This window comes from Salvia splendens, chromosome 12, assembly GCF_004379255.2.
Source record: "Salvia splendens isolate huo1 chromosome 12, SspV2, whole genome shotgun sequence".
In the NCBI taxonomy this organism is placed as follows: domain Eukaryota; kingdom Viridiplantae; phylum Streptophyta; class Magnoliopsida; order Lamiales; family Lamiaceae; genus Salvia; species Salvia splendens.
The window spans coordinates 10,887,448-10,903,932 of NC_056043.1; the positions used below are offsets into that span (position 1 = coordinate 10,887,448).

A 16,485-nucleotide genomic window follows, 5' to 3' on the forward strand; every position below is an offset into this window, starting at 1 on the left:
TGTCAACGGGGGCTGATGTCAACAGAGTGTACAAATTCTGTCAACGGGGGGTGATGTCAACGGAGTGTACAAATTCTGTCAACGGGGGCTGATGTCAACGGAGTGTACAAATTCTGTCAACGGGGGTGTACAAATTCTGATTGTTCGATGTCAACGGAGTGTACAGATTTGTAGAAAATGTTGACATTAGAAAAATCTCATATATTAACCGTTGATTAATTGTATTAAGTGAGTAGGATTAAAGTTTGTATAGTTTGTATTATAGAGGGTTTGTAGTTTATCACACCCCATATATATATATAGATTCCCATTATTCACAAATCCACTCTTAAAGACCGAACCACCGAACCATACCAAATTAGGGTTTTTAGATCTAGTTTTTTATGGATGAGAGACACAAATTTATCAATTATTTTCGCCTTCATCACGAGCCTATTTTAATTCATCCGAAGGTAAATAAGTCATACTAACATGTTACGAAGATTTAACTTCATTCCAGTAGGTTTTTACTTCATTCCAGTAGGATTATTACTTCATTCAGTACGTAAATGCGGTTTCCCCGTCGCGTGCCGTTCTTTCTCTCTACAATATCTATCACCACCGCCACAACGCTGATATGGTGTAATAAACACATGGAATGATGTAATAAATTATTGGAATGAAGTATGTGTAGAAGCATTCGAAGTCCTACTGGAATGAAGTAAAAACATTATCCAATAAAGTAATAACGTTTCTGAATGAAGTAATAAACGCACTTGAATAAATTGCATTTTTTAATGTAAATAAAGTAAAAACTCAGGTCAATGAATTCAAACGAAACATATGTTGAATCATTTCAAAACCTACTGGAAGAAAGTAAAAACATGTTGTAGTTTCAAGGTATTACGTACGGAATGAAGTAATAAACATATACAATGAAGTAAAATGGGCTTGTAATGAAGACCGAAAAAATTACACAGCAGCACATCTCATCAAAAAAACTAGATCTAATGGCTCAGATTTGGTCTCTAGTTCGGTCTTTAAAATTGGTTCGACATTGATCACAACTATATATATATATATATATAGATATAGAGGATTGTATTCAATGTCGAACTAATTTTAATGACCGAACCAGAGACCAAATCACATCCCTCAATTATCTTAATCTAACAGTCATATTAATTAAAACCAAATCTCATTATTTTATTCAAAAAAATCGGACCAAGGCTTTTTTAGTAAATGCCAATCTTGTGCAATTTTGTTTCCCAGATTCATGCTACACAAATATGGAAAAAAATCTCCACTCCACGATCCAAGATAAACTGCTTCTTCTTAATCTTAATGAATTCTTGAAATTTTTTCCTTCTCAATTCCACCGTTCGAAATCTCTCTATGAATTTCATGTTTCATTTTTTCCATTGTTCAACTTCTGCTTCTGAAGTCGTTCGATATGCAACGATCGTGACTCATTTTTTATATTGATATACTTATTTCGTGATCCATGGAGAATTCAACCAACACTACGTCTATAAATGTTTCTTCTATGATGTCAATCGATAACATGAACAACCCCACTCCCATAACTGATGTTAACCGACGACAAGCTGCGAATGTCTCCCAAGAAAATTATTTTCGGGACGAGGGAACAATAATGGATGACTTATCTGAAGGTCGACTATTTGATCCTGGCATGAAGAAGAAGACGACTCATCTGAATGTCGACTATTTTAATATGTAATATTTGTCAAAATGATGCATTCTCATTGAGTATCTGATTCAGAAATGCTTAGCTTTAATATCATTATGTCTCAATGTAGTTTCCTAGTTGCTGAACTTTTTAAATTGTTACGTAGTTGAAATTTCTTTTAGTTGTGATGAAATATTTTACATACTTAATGAAGTATTTTTGCTAGTTAGTTCGAGTGTTATATTACAATAAGTTCATCTAATAAACAACTTTCGGTATCTTATAATGTAATAAGTTCACCCAAAAATAGAATCATTTTATGTTAATATAAATCTACTTTGAAAAATCCAAAACAAATATATCATTAAATATTTATTCATCTTCTCATAATCATTTTTATGTTAATATGAATCTACTTGAAAATTTCAAAACAAATATATTCATTAAATAATATAACTTATTCATCTTCTTATGAAATCACTTCATGTACTGCAACCAATTCATATTACAAAATTAATATGAAACAAAATTACCCGATCAAACGATTCAAAAAAAATATTGCACATCATTGAGAAATCCAGAATTGATAACCAAAATAGTAAAAATTTGAAGAGAAACTGAACTTTCTTCATCTTATAATGAAATTCAGTTAGAGCATATCAAATTACTTCATCTAATAAATAACTTTCTTCATCTTATATTGTCATAAGTTCACCCAAATATGGAATCATTTTATGCTTAAATGACTTTACTATGAAAAATGTGATGGAAGGTGACTGAAATAAATTTCGATGGAGAATTGCTAAATGAAACCAATCATTAACTAAGGTGAAATATGTGTACACAAATTCTGAACATAAATAAAATTTGTAGAAATGTTCAGTGCCAATTTCAAAAGTATCCCAAAACATAAACCAAGAATTACATTAATTCTTTTTTATGTAATCTGATACATTTTTTCTGCATCAATATCATTGTATTTGCTCGCCTCTTGACTTTGATGTTATATGCGTTTGTTGTTGAGGTATTCATGGCTTTTTCCTGCATTTATGAAAAAAACCAACTCATTACAATTACACTATGTAATCACTTAATCATATAATCACATTTCTTTATCTTACAATATAATAATAACTTCACATGTTTTTATTAATTTAATAAAATATCATAGATGAGAAACAGTTCATCTTATAGTACAACCATTTTATTGATTTAATCAAGCATTTTGGTTAAAACACATATCTACGAATTCACATCAGATCATCTAATAAACAATCATAACTCCCCACAAATACACTGAAAATGGATCCAATTTCAAAACTAAAGTAAGTAATCATTTCATATAATAATCAACTTTCTTCATCTAATAATCAACTTGCTTCATCTTATACTCAACTTCCTAACAAAACACATATTTGTCACATCACCATAGAACAAATTAGTTCATACCAAATATGAAGTGATTCAGTTACAACATACCAAATTATTTCATCTAATAAACAACTTTCTTCATCTTATAATGTAATAAGTTCACCCAAATATGTAATCATTTTATGTTAATATGAATCTACTTTGAAAATTTCAAAACAAATATATTCATTGAACAATATAATTTATTCATATTCTTACTAAATCACTTCACATACTGCAATCAATTCATAATACAAAATTAAGATGAAACAAATTTACCCAATCGAAGGATTCAAAATATATTGCTGATCACTGAGATATCCAGAATTGATAACCAAAACAGTAAAAAATTATAGAGAAGTGAAACATTAACCAAACTATAAAAATAAAAATGAAGTGGAAACTACGTCAAACCTTTGGTTGTAGCCTCTAATTCTTGGGTTTCATTCCAGATTTTCCCTCACACACTACCACCAAAAAAGAAAAATTCAGATAGATTGTAGAGGAATGGTGCAAAAGAAAATTACATCAATCGATTCACTTACCTTTTCCAATTTGTGGTTAGATTACACTGTCAACGGGAGCGCAATGAACCCTTAACCCTAGGTTTCTTTCGTTGAGAAGAAATCGTAGAATCGGATTGAGAGTGAGAGAGGAATGGAACGGAAAAAACAAAATGGTGAAGATGGGAATAAAATCACACTTAATCTGTAATCTAATTTCGTTCATACCATAATTAACAACATTGACTTAATTACAAAAGTACCAAATTACCCCCTGGATGAAGTAATTCGAGTTAAGAATGAACTATGGAAATATGATGTCCAATTCTTAATCTAATCCATCCAAAATCTGATCTAATGATTATAGTTTGATCTCTAGTTCTACACTAAGGAGGTGTTTTGTATATATCACTACCCCATATATATATATATATATATATATATACATAGGGGTGTGATAAAATACAAACTCTCTAAAATACAAACTATACAAACTTTAATCATATTCACTTAATACAATTAATCAACGGTTAATATAAGAGATTTTTCTAATGTCAACATTTTGACATCGAAAAATCAGAATTTGGACACCCCCGTCGACAGAATTTGTACACTCCGTACATCCCCCGGTGACATAATTTGTACATTCCGTTGACATCGATCCCCGGTGACAGAATTTGTACAGTCCGTTTACATAATTTGTACACTCCGGTGACATAGTTTGTATAGTTTGTATTTTAGAGAGTTTGTATTTGATCACACCTCTATATATATATATATAGGATAGTGATCAAGATATAACTAATCTTAAGTGTATAACTAGAGAACAAATCTCAGCCACACATCTTAATGGAACAAATATTATTTATTTTAATAATATAAAATAGGCCAAGGGTATTTTTGGAAATTACATTATGAAATTTCACTATGTATTGCCGTTTTTTTCACGTTCATCACTTATTTTCCTCTGTAATAGGAGAGTAATCCAATATCTGGTGACATAAATATAGCATAATTGATCACGCTGCCCCCCTCCTCACACCGTGATTCCGGCCATGGATGGCGGCGGAGAGAAGCCTTGCTGGTTCTGTTGCTGAAAATTCTGCTAGTGATCTCTTCCGTTGCCGGATCTGGGAAGCAGGGTCGTGAAGGATTTCGGATGGCGGCAATCGGAACGGAAATTGCTGCTGCTGATTGGTGCTGTTCATGCCACCGGTAAAGTCGCCTGGAAATCCGGAAGACATTCTTCTAGCCTTTAAATTGGTTGGATTCACGGTGGGTTCAAGCAGGGAGAGGGTTAAATGTTGGGTTTATTTATTGTCATTACAAAAACAGAGAGTGATCTATGTCTATTTCTATTTGAGAGTTGTTGCAGATTGGATTTGTAGAATTTGAGAGGAATGTGATTCTATGAATATGAATCATATTTTGCAGAATTTGAGAGGAATGTGGCCTATTTTTATTGTCGTTACAAAGACGGAGAGTGATGGCGGTGAATCGATCATGAAATTAACACATATCCGTTTTGATTGAAATGTGGGATAATGATTTGTGTTGGTTGATTGGTGAGTGAATCGATGGATTGGAGATTATTGATATTGAAAGCATAAATTGGTTAGTCGGCGCCCTACTCAATTTTATAAAATTGGCCTATTTTATATTATTTTATACCATTATGATTTTACTTCACTTGTTAACAAAACACATTACTATATAGCATAATTTTACTTCACTCTTGTTTACAAAACACATCACTCTTAGCATGATTTTACTTCACTCTTGTTTACAAAACACATCACTCTTATTACGATATTACTTCACTCTTGTTTACAAAACACATCACTCTTATTACGATTTTACTTCACTCTTGTTTACAAAACACATCACTCTTATTACGATTTTACTTCACTCTTGTTTACAAAACACATCACTCTTAGCATGATTTTACTTCACTCTTGTTTACAAAACACATCACTCTTAGCATGGTTTTACTTCACTCTTGTTTACAAAACACATCACTCTTATTACGATTTTACTTCACTCTTGTTTACAAAACACATCACTCTTGTTTACAAAACACATCACTCTTATTAAGATTTTACTTCACTCTTGTTTACAAAACACATCACTCTTATTACGATTTTACTTCACTCTTATTTACAAAACACATCATTCTTATTACGATTTTACTTCACTGTTGTTTACAAAACACTTACTTCACTCTTGTTTATAAAATATATCACTCTTAGCATGATTTTACTTCACTCTTGTTTACAAAACACATCACTCTTATTGTAATTTTACTTCACTCTTGTTTACAAAACACATCACTCTTAGCATGATTTTACTTCACTCTTGTTTACAAAACACATCAGTCTTAGCATGATTTTACTTCACTCTTGTTTACAAAACACATCACTCTTAGCATGATTTTACTTCACTCTTGTTTACAAAACACATCACTCTTATATTAGGATAAGAGAACGGTCAAGATTTGTTTACAATGGGCCTGCCGCTTGTGTTATAGCCTATGGTGGCTTCTTGTTGGATGCATCACTCCTTCAACTCACAAATCAATATCATACAAATTGAAAATAATTACATTGAAAATAATTACATGCACAGCAAATTCGCATTCTCGTTAACCAAATTGAGTTATAGACAGTATACATCTCTTTCATTTCATACTACAAGAAAAATAGAGCTAGCTCATACGAAAAACTTAATAAAATGAATCAAACATAGTGCGTTATTCACTAAGCAAATAAAATCGTTTGATTAAAATAAACAATGTACTTGATAAAAGAAAAGGAATTTATGGTATGTCGTTCTCTCCACGAACCCCGCCGGCAGCAGCTCCTCCAAATCCGGCTCCGGCGGCTTCAGATACCGCCTGCTCTTATCCTCCGTCGGCGACGACCTCTGTGACATCCCCAACCCGAAACATGCATCATTTTGTATATTAATATGGTTTTATTTATCATTGTATATTTATAATGTTATTTGCTTAATTATATGTTATATATATTTATATAGATAAAGTATATGTGTATAAGTACTTTAAATACTAAATAATTATTTTAAGTGTGTGCATGTGTAATAACGTGAATGTGTGCATGGACTAGTGTGATAAATTCTTATATTTATCCTAATAGTTTGTAAAGAAATACTAGTAAAATTCTTATGAAGGCACGTGTGATGAGTATAGGCAAAGTTCTTTTTTTTAGCTTAGTCATAGACTAAGTCGGTAAGAAGAGCAAATTGCGACATATATGTAAATGTTGTATTAGGATGGCGGCGAAACAAAAGTGCTTAGAGAAAAAAAAGGGGGAGAACGAGAGCTATACAAATGGAATGAAGTAATTTTTCTAAATTTTATTTTGTAATCTACCAAATATGCACACACACAAGTCACGAGTACATATGTATATAGTTTTTCGAATTGAATTTCCATATGATATTTTAGGATCAGTAGAAATTAGTAAATGGAATCAGGAGCTCAATTAGAGAACATATCGTATCCAGGTGTGTATAAATCACACTTTTAATTTTACATGTTTTATTTGCTTCCTTGCTAGGTGTTAAACAAAATGAATGATTTGATTATATGATGTGATCCAATATGATTATATGTTATTTGATTTTGATGGTCGAATATGATATGAATATTTGATTGCTGAAATGGACATGTTTGTTTAGATATATTGGATAATTTGATGGAATATGATATTGATATGTTATTGGTGCAAAGGATATGTTTATGATACCGATTATGTGAATCATTGGACTAAAGAGGATCTGTGACGGTCTTGCCCTGGATCTGAAATTACAGAGGGACCTACAGGTCAAATTACAGAGGGGCCTTCGGGTCATATTACAAAGGGACCTATGAGTCCAATTATAGAGGGACCTTCGGGTCAAACACAATGGGACCTTCGGGTCAAATCATAATGGGACCTACGGGTCAATTATAGAGGAATCCCGGGCAGATACCAGGCTTGACTGTTACAGAATAATAAACTAAATAGAGTGGCAGATGCATATGAATATGAAATGGTTTGTTTTTAAATTATGTTATATATTGTTTCTGATTATATGTATTGATAAAAGAATATGCTTGATGTTTGTATCATGTGAGATTAAAGGTGGAAATTTATATATACTGAGTTGTGGCTCATATAAACCACTAAATTTTTCAGGAATAAGATAGCAGTAAAGTTTCGACTGACATGGGTCATAGGAACTCTACGTGTTATTAGGTTCGGCGGCTGACACATATTGGCAACCTTCTTCTCCACGTCATTTTGCATGTAGATAAATGTATAGTATATAGACTAGTGAGAGGGTTCCACTACTTTACATGATATTTTGAAATATGTATCGGATAAGTGTTGGTTTGAACTTGTATAATATGGATGTTCTATGAATTAGACACGTGTATTGATTCCTTTTATGATAAGAGATTTATTTATTATAAGAGTATACGTCAGAGGGGTTGAGGTGTGACAACCTCACCACACATAAAAACCTCTCCCGCTCCTCTCCAGCCCCACCGCCACCCCCCTCAACGAGAAGAAGAGAGTAGAGAAGAGAAGAAAATAGAAGAGCGGGAGAAATGATTTTCAGGAATGAGCGACTAATTAGAGTTTAACCCTAATTTTGTTTGTGCAATGACCATTATACCCACGCCTTGTTATTATGAAGTAAATTAGTGATAGGAGAACTAATTTCTCCTTTAAATTTAAAAATTACATGTATTAATAATAGCCCTTGATTTTTTTATCCTGTGGCTATGATTTGTTCTCTAGTTATTTGGTTAAGGGGTGTTTGTCATAGATCACTACCCTATATATATATATATATATATATATAGGGTTTTGATCTATGCAAAACTGGATTTAAATACAGAAACGCAGAACAATATCATAATTAGGGCACTTTTAGGTCATAATTAGGTAATTTGTAGGTCATGCTAACAAAGCATGACCTAAAACGATCTTAGTATGACATTAAATCCAAATATTATAATATGACCTAAAATTGCTTAATTATGACCTTCCGTGTTTTTGGTTAATTATTGACCATTAGATCATCTAATCCTATGGCTGAGATTTGGTCTGCATTTCTGGATTTAAACACATACTTATTTTGATCATCTCCCTATATATATATATATATATATATATATATATATAAAGTGGACAAAATCATAAGTTCGAACGTGCTATTGTAGTTAATTTAAATGTAATAGCTTTCCTCCGTCCCAAACAACGATTAGTTATGTATGACTTTAACATTAACATGAACATGTAACGACATGTGCTATTGTCAAAACTTTGGGCTTGTCATATCAGATTCAACACAAGCATAATGTGGATTTGTCCGTTTCTAGTTTCTACAAATGTTTTCCAAAAAAGATCTGACGTACATATATTATTCGACTGCCTACAATTTAATTTAATTTAATTTAATTTAAATAGTATTCATAAATCTCAACTGATATTAATAGATTTTAATCCAAAATTTAAACTATAAGTAATCTCTAATTAATTATTACTAACTCACTTTTATTTAAGCAATGAAATATTTCCCTAGTGTACGGGTATATTATAGTAAGAGAGAACTTTTTTGGTCCGAGGACTTTGTCAATACATCTTTTTAGGTTCATAACGTTTTAAAATAGCATTTGAGGTCCATAATTTTGATTTGATATCATAGTAAAATACTTTTTCACTACTTTGAAATTTTTTTGGGCAAAAATACTCTCAATGTCATGAAGGACAATTAAGTCTAATTACTCTCTCTTCTTCTAGTATAAAATATTTAATTTTTCTATCTTTATTTCTTATTCCCCTTAATAGGAAGTAATTCTTCAAAACGTGAACTTGAAGAAAGAAAGGGAGAGAAGAAAGAAAGGAGATAAATTAAATATTTTAACGTAAGAGAGAGTAAATCGACTGAATTGCACTTCATAGTCTTGAGGTTATTTTCGTCCAAAAAAATTTAAAACAGTGAAAAAGTATAGACCTCAAATGCTATTTTGAAACGTTACGGACAAAAAATGATACATTGGAAAAGTTCACCGACAAAAAAACATGTTCTCTCTTATAGTAATAGCAAGCAAAAATATTATATTCACGGATATTAATTAGTTACTTGAATACCTCGAATTATAATTCACTATTCAGACGATGAAATGTTTAACTTGGTTTATAAAAAAATCCTAATTACTAACTAACTCAAGCAAAAAAGAATAAAATAAAATAAAAGATGAATTGGAGTTTAGAAAATATTCAGAAAAATTTAGAGGTGTAGAGCAGGAGTTCAATGCATTACTGAATAATAACATGAAACACATTTCTCCCAACATCCAATAGAAGTCAATAACTTTTTAATCAACTTTCATTTGTTTGACATCCTCACCTGCAAAAATCAATGAGCCAATAACGCGTAAACAAACCTTAGTGATATCGGATTGTGTTGATTAGCAAGAGATTTGTGAATCAGTACATGATGCATATTCAAATCGCACATTCCATATGTTATTATAAAAATTGTTATGACCATCTCTGCTTTTCTATGAAAGAACTGTAGTTTTCATGATCTCAAACCTTAATTACCAAAATAAACAGTTAATTGTTGCTTGAAAGTTTTTATTTTCAGTTACCTGTGAAGGATTGAGGTCAATCGAGTGAGTGACGATCATTGATCCGGAGGATAAACAGAGAGCTTCAATATGGTCCCTTGATTGCCTAGAATCTCTTCCTTTTTCTGCTTAATGGTTCTAGCAGAAGCAGCAGCTGATGTGTTTGTACAATATAGATCAATAAACTGGAGACTCAAAATTTCTGCAAAGCCTAAGGGAAGTGACCCGAGGTAAGTGCAGTGTTTAAGGAAAAGATTTCTAAGCCTGGGGAAGTGATGAGCCGAAGCATGCCAGGTCACTAGATCGGTCCTTCCAATATGCAGAATTTTGAGAGAACGAAAGCCGCCATCATCTGGCTGCCACCAATTTCCCTTAAATGCATTATCTTTCAATTTGAGGATCTCAAGGTTTTCCAGCATTCCTAGAGTCGACATCTCCTTCCAATCGAGTAAAGTATCTGAGAGAGTGAGTTTCTTGAGCTTTGTTGGGAATTTGTACCTCTGAGGAAGGCTAGTCAATCTCCCTTCTGAAGGTGGACGAGGAAACACATCATTCAACAACTTCAGATTTTCGAGATGGCTCAGTTTCCCGAGACCATCAAATAGCATGCTCCCGCCCTTATTCTCGAGAAGTTTAGCCAACTGACCACGAATGCCTAGAACTTTCAGGTTGGGAATCCTGGCAAACATGTCCTCTGTGCAACTCTCGGGCGATATGGTTGAAAGGGTTTGTAGGTTCCCTATCATCAAGACATCATCTTTACTCTTTCTTGATTTAGAGAGAGGGCGTGGCAGAGTAGTGGATGCACTGGTTTTCACATGCCTCAACTGAATCATCTTCCATATATCCGCTTTGATTTCAAGTGTGCGCGAAGAAGTCTCAACAACTAGAGTTTGAATGTTCCAAAGGCTGGATAAGGCAGCAGGAAGAATCTTAAAGGTGCAAGAAAGTACTATATACCTCAAATGGACGAGTTGAGTGAGATCAGTGGGAAAACGCGTGAAAATGATGGAGCGGCCATCTAACACTCGGAGCAACTTAAATGCAGCAGGGATGGATGAGATGTGCTCTGGCGGTAGGATACTCTCCTCAGTCGAGAAGCACAAGAACGAACGAACTTGTGGGCCATTTGGTTTTGAGGAGATATAATTCAAGACGCGGGAATGAATGGAAAGGCGGCGATACCTTTCAGAGGCTGGATTGGAAGACACAAAAGTGCTTTGATCAAAACGCCTTATTTCTTGGAAGAAATTCTCTTCTTGTGCTTCTTTTTTGCAGAACTCACGCAACATGTCATGAACACGACATGTTTTGAGTTTACCATTGGATCTGAACTCTCCCACCATCACCAAATTTCTATTGACAAGATCCTCTAAGTATTCCTCCGCGTAATCCTCCAGGCTCATCCCCTCCTTGTGTTGTATGAATCCTTCTGCAATCCATAAGCGAACCAATTTCCACACGGGGATCTCAAAATCCTCTGGAAACATCCCAAGGTAGATAAAACATGCTTTCAAGTGGTAAGGCAGGTCATTGTAACTGAGAGCTATGAAACTATCCATGCGTTTCGCCTCATCCATGGCAATGTATGCATCCACACAACTAGCAACCTGCCCCCACCCGTCCATCCCTTTCTCTAGCAGAACCCCTCCAATCACGACAATTGCAAGTGGTAAACCACGGCAAACATTGGCTATATGTCTTCCATCTCTCACCAATTCATCAGGGCAATTCTCTGAACCCAATGCCTTCCTCTGGAGCAACCTCCAACTCTCGTCTGGATTTAAAAACCGCAGATTATGAGGTTCTGCATTCGGATTAGCATGCTTGGCAACCTTCTTGATCCGACTAGTTATCAAGATTCTACTCCCCTTGTTGTTCTTGGGGAAGGCAATCTTGAGATCATTCCACGCCTCCTCAGTCCACACGTCGTCCATAACAACCAAGTACTTCGATTTATCCAAGAGTTGAGAGAGCTCTTTAGCCAGATTTTCGTCATTCATCTTATACATATCGTCAGTGAGTTGCACAAAACTACTTAGAATGTGGAGGAACACTTCTTTACGACTGTAGTCTTGAGAAACATAAACCCAAGCACGCTTGTAGAATTCGTACTCGATTTTCGGATCACGATAAATCATTTTAGCCAATGTCGTCTTACCAAGCCCTGGCATACCAACGATCGAGATGACTTCAAGATCAACAGATCCTCTATTGAGAAGATCCACCACTTTTTCTGCCTCATCTTCGAATCCCACAACATTGTCTTCTTCAACAATCGGAGCCTGTATCCAAAATGACTTGGTCAGATAAAATTGGTTCAACAAATTAATCCGATTAGAATCGTGGCTTCATGATCATAATCTTCACCAACAATGGCAAACAAAGAGTTCAGAAATCATAATCATCTCTGATACATAAAAACTTGCTCACACTCGATTCAACAAAATTAACTTATCATATCGAATTTCAGTAAATTAATCACACTACGATGTTCGATAATCGATTCATGATAATAATCCTTCACCAACAATGGAAAACAGTTCAGAATCATGATCTAATTCAGCAAAATTATCATGTCAAATTTACAGAAAAGGTAACAAAAAAATCGAAGATATTTTACTCTTTTAATTACTGCACCTTTTTCTCCTTGGAGGCTCGGTCAGATCCGCCCCCAATGTGCAGAGCTTCGAATCCAAACTTCTTATTCTCGTAAATATCCTTCACTCTCAAACGAATCGACTGAATCTTATGCGCCACGCTGTGAAGCTTCTTGGAGTAATCCATGAAATGGATGGCTTTGCCAATGTGCTTCCGCGCCTTGTGAACGGCGGCGTGGGCTACGAAGGTGTCGATTGCGTCCTCGGCCTCGTAGACGACGTTGCGGATGTGCTTGACGAGCTCCTTGACCGTCTCGTGCTTGCTCCGCTTCTCGGTGGAGTCCTTGAGGAAGGCCTTGAACAAGGTGAGGTCGTTGTAGAGGAGCTCGACCTGATCCTTCACGTCTAGGATGAGGTTAGCATTGTAGAGAAGCAGCTGCTTCAGATTCTCCAGAAGGAACTCCACGGCGGCGTCGGCCATCGGAGTCTTCTTCACTCGGTGGTCAACGGTGAGAGTGAAGCAGTGGTCGTCGTTTCTTATCTTCCGATTCACACCAAACCTCGCTCAATTCACCAAGTCTTCGTTTACTTTGACAGCCCCACACGGCGAAAACCATGAATAAATAATGGTGAAATTACAGAGATATTTTAAGCTCTATTTTGATTAGAAAGATGCATATTTTAGTATAAAAAGTGATGCCATATGGATGGCAAATCGAGTGTTCCATCTTGTGATTTGAATTAACTATTCATAAAATATTTTTTAAGCTTGATCATCAGTACTCTCTCTTCCTCCGTTCCAATGAGGTTTGGTCACTTTTTTTTTACACTGAAATTAAGAAACTGTATTGAATAAGTTAAATGATTTGGAAAAAAAAGTACTAGAAAATATAAGAAAGAGTAAAGTAGGTGGTAGATTAAAAGTGATTAGATATTTTGTTTTTAAAAAAAAAACTCAATTTTATTGGAAAATCTCAAAAGGAATTTGACTCAATTTAATTAGGACGGAGGAGTAGTTACTTTCTTATTAATAATATTATAGAACAATAAAAAGTAAGAATTCTTGAATATTTAAAAGTAATTACTGTCACATAAAAGATGTCTTACTTTCCTTTTTAGTTTGTTCGACAAAAGATATCATATTTCTTTTTTTGGAAAGAGTCTTCTCCCACAGCATTATATAAAAATATAATTTATCTTTCCACTCTACACACAAAATAAAATCTCCTAAGCCGTCTCACAAGTGCGACATCTTTTGTGGGACGGACTTACTGCCTCGCCCATCTCGCCTTCTCTCCCACTTACCGCCTCACCCATCTCGCAGTTGTGCTCACCGTAGTACTGCCTTGTCGCTAAACTCACCGCCCTGCCTGCTTCGTTGCTCCACCGTCGTCTTTTCTTCTGCCCGCCTGCTTCGTCAGCGTCGTTGTGATATGCGGCGCCAATTCTTGATTTGGTTTGTTTTTATTAGAGTTTATCTTATAGTATTTCATTTTGTTTCTATATTGATTTTGTTGAGGGTAGAAATTGAGTATTGGGATGATTTCTTGTATATTATTCACAATGCATTGTACATTGTTAATATAGACTTAGGAAGAGACTATACAAGGTAACTCATAAGTATGGTAAGGTGTGTATAATATCTCTCTAATTTTGTGTGATTGATTTCCTCTGATTTCTTCCTTGATTCCATATAATCTTCTCCTTGATTGTGAAGGATATTCCGAATAATCTTCCAACAGTGAGTTCTTGATTTTTTTTCTATAGTATTTGTAGAGTTATTGAAACTTATTTGGAAAACTATATCTGCTCCAAGCCTCCAACACAAACTAAGAAAAAAAGAAGCAAGTAAACATAAAGCGGCGGCGTTTCTGAGGCACAGCATAGTGACCTAATCCAACCCCGTTTGTAGGAGCATAGCTTTACGGGTAAATACTTATATGTTATTGTCATAATTTATGCTTATTGAAATTCTTATAACAATGCTATTTGGGTAGCCCAAACTGGGCAGGCTATGTGAGTTGCCCAAACGGGCTGTGGGTCAACCCGATGTGGATGATTATTTGTGTTATATGGACATTAATTGAATTGATAAGAGTAAAATAGTATTACTTTTGTGCTTACATTTTTTAAGGTTGTCCATAAAAGATCTTCTCCCTCCGTTCCAAGGAAGATGATCATTTCCTTGGGTTATATGGGAATTTATGCAATTTTATTTTATATGTCAAGTGGAGAGAGTAAAGTAGGAAAGAAGGAATAAAGTAGAGAAAAAAAGTGTTTTCATTTTTAATTTAGGGAAAGTTGGTCATCTTTAATGAGACGGAAGAAGTATACCCAAATAACAAATGGTATGCATCCTTTGATGGAAATAAGTTTTAAGATAACACTGCTAATATATTGGTGAATGTGTTTTTATTTGATAAATGGTATGTGTCACTGTGTAGAACGCCTATATTTTTTGTTACATAAGATGTGCTTATAAGTTTGCAATATAAAGTTTAGAGACATCATTTGAGCATAAGGGATTACCTAAAACAAATCCTAAAACATACTCACAAAGATGTGTAAGAGCATCTTCAATGGAAAAAGGTAAATTGAGAAGGTATATTTCTCATTTACCATCTCAAAAAAGTAATGATACCCTCTTAAAAAGTAATGGACTCCAAAGAAAGAATGTAAATTAAAAAGATAAATAAAAATAACTAACAATTTACCTTTTCTATCAAGAAGAGGTAAAGATACTTTCTCAAAATGAAAGAATATATAATACCTCCCCATATACCCTTTCCATTGGAGAATGATTTTTTTGAAGAAGAGGTAAATATGATAGTTATTTCACTTTACCTTTCCATTTACCATTTCCCTTGGAGATGCTCTAATGGATCCTACCATCACTTATTAAAATTGCTAATATTTATAAGATTATTTTATTTTATTGTGAGTGTGTTTTAGGATTTGTTTTAGGATTTTGTTTTAGGTGATCCCCGTCATTCGAGTAGTTTTGTTGGTTTCATATTTATCGATTTGTGTTATTTTAAACGCAAAAGAAAATTAAAGAGAAGTGAATTTTTATGTGGCATATTGAATCGCAGAGAGAGAAGGCGCGTGGTTCAAATAATTTAAATATAAAACATTATATGGTATTTTAATAATTATGTGAAATAAAATATTTAAGTAAATCAAATTAAATTACATATAAATGAATTATAAAGTTTTGTACTTATTTTAAAATAATCATATTTTAATAACTAATTTGATCATAAGAACCCTATTAAATTAATCTTTTACCATGAAATTATAAAAATAGAAGACAATTGTAGATTGAGATGTGTATTATATTGCTTACTCCTCCTTAAATTACTAACTATAATCAACTGATAGAGACATTAGATCTTCAAATCAAGGGTTATGACCATTCAATTCTCATATCAATACAGTTAAAAAAATGTTAATTAGGGTATGTATGTCAATTAACAACAAATTAGTTATAACTAATTTTTAAAAAATATCTCATAATTTCAAATTTATATAACTATTTCAATTTAAATTATTTTTTCAAATAATATATATCAAATTAAAGATAATTTTATAAGGATTCTAACGAGATCTCACTTGCATATGTTTCGATGTTAAAATTTGAAAAAAAAATTCTTGGAT

General features: G+C 33.7%; 1 protein-coding gene across 1 annotated transcript; it reads right to left on the reverse strand.

The window, feature by feature from the left end:
* Positions 1-9,836: 9,836 nt before the first annotated feature.
* LOC121759284 (putative late blight resistance protein homolog R1B-17) lies at positions 9,837-13,493 on the reverse strand. The gene is made up of 3 exons (XM_042154819.1): positions 12,869-13,493; positions 10,250-12,513; positions 9,837-10,005 (listed from the first exon to the last, which is right to left on the reverse strand). Exons 1-2 carry the CDS (start codon positions 13,307-13,309, stop codon positions 10,285-10,287), a joined length of 2,670 nt encoding a protein of 889 aa, XP_042010753.1. The 5' UTR covers positions 13,310-13,493; the 3' UTR covers positions 9,837-10,005; positions 10,250-10,284.
* Positions 13,494-16,485: the final 2,992 nt, after the last annotated feature.

Coding starts and splice junctions, on each gene's coding strand:
- LOC121759284 (XM_042154819.1), bottom strand. CDS start 13,309: ATGGCCGACGCCGCCGTGGAGTTCCTTCTGGAGAATCTGAAGCAGCTG. Junction 12,514..12,868: donor GAGCCTCCAAGGAGAAAAAG/GTGCAGTAATTA, acceptor TTTTGGATACAG/GCTCCGATTGTTGAAGAAGA.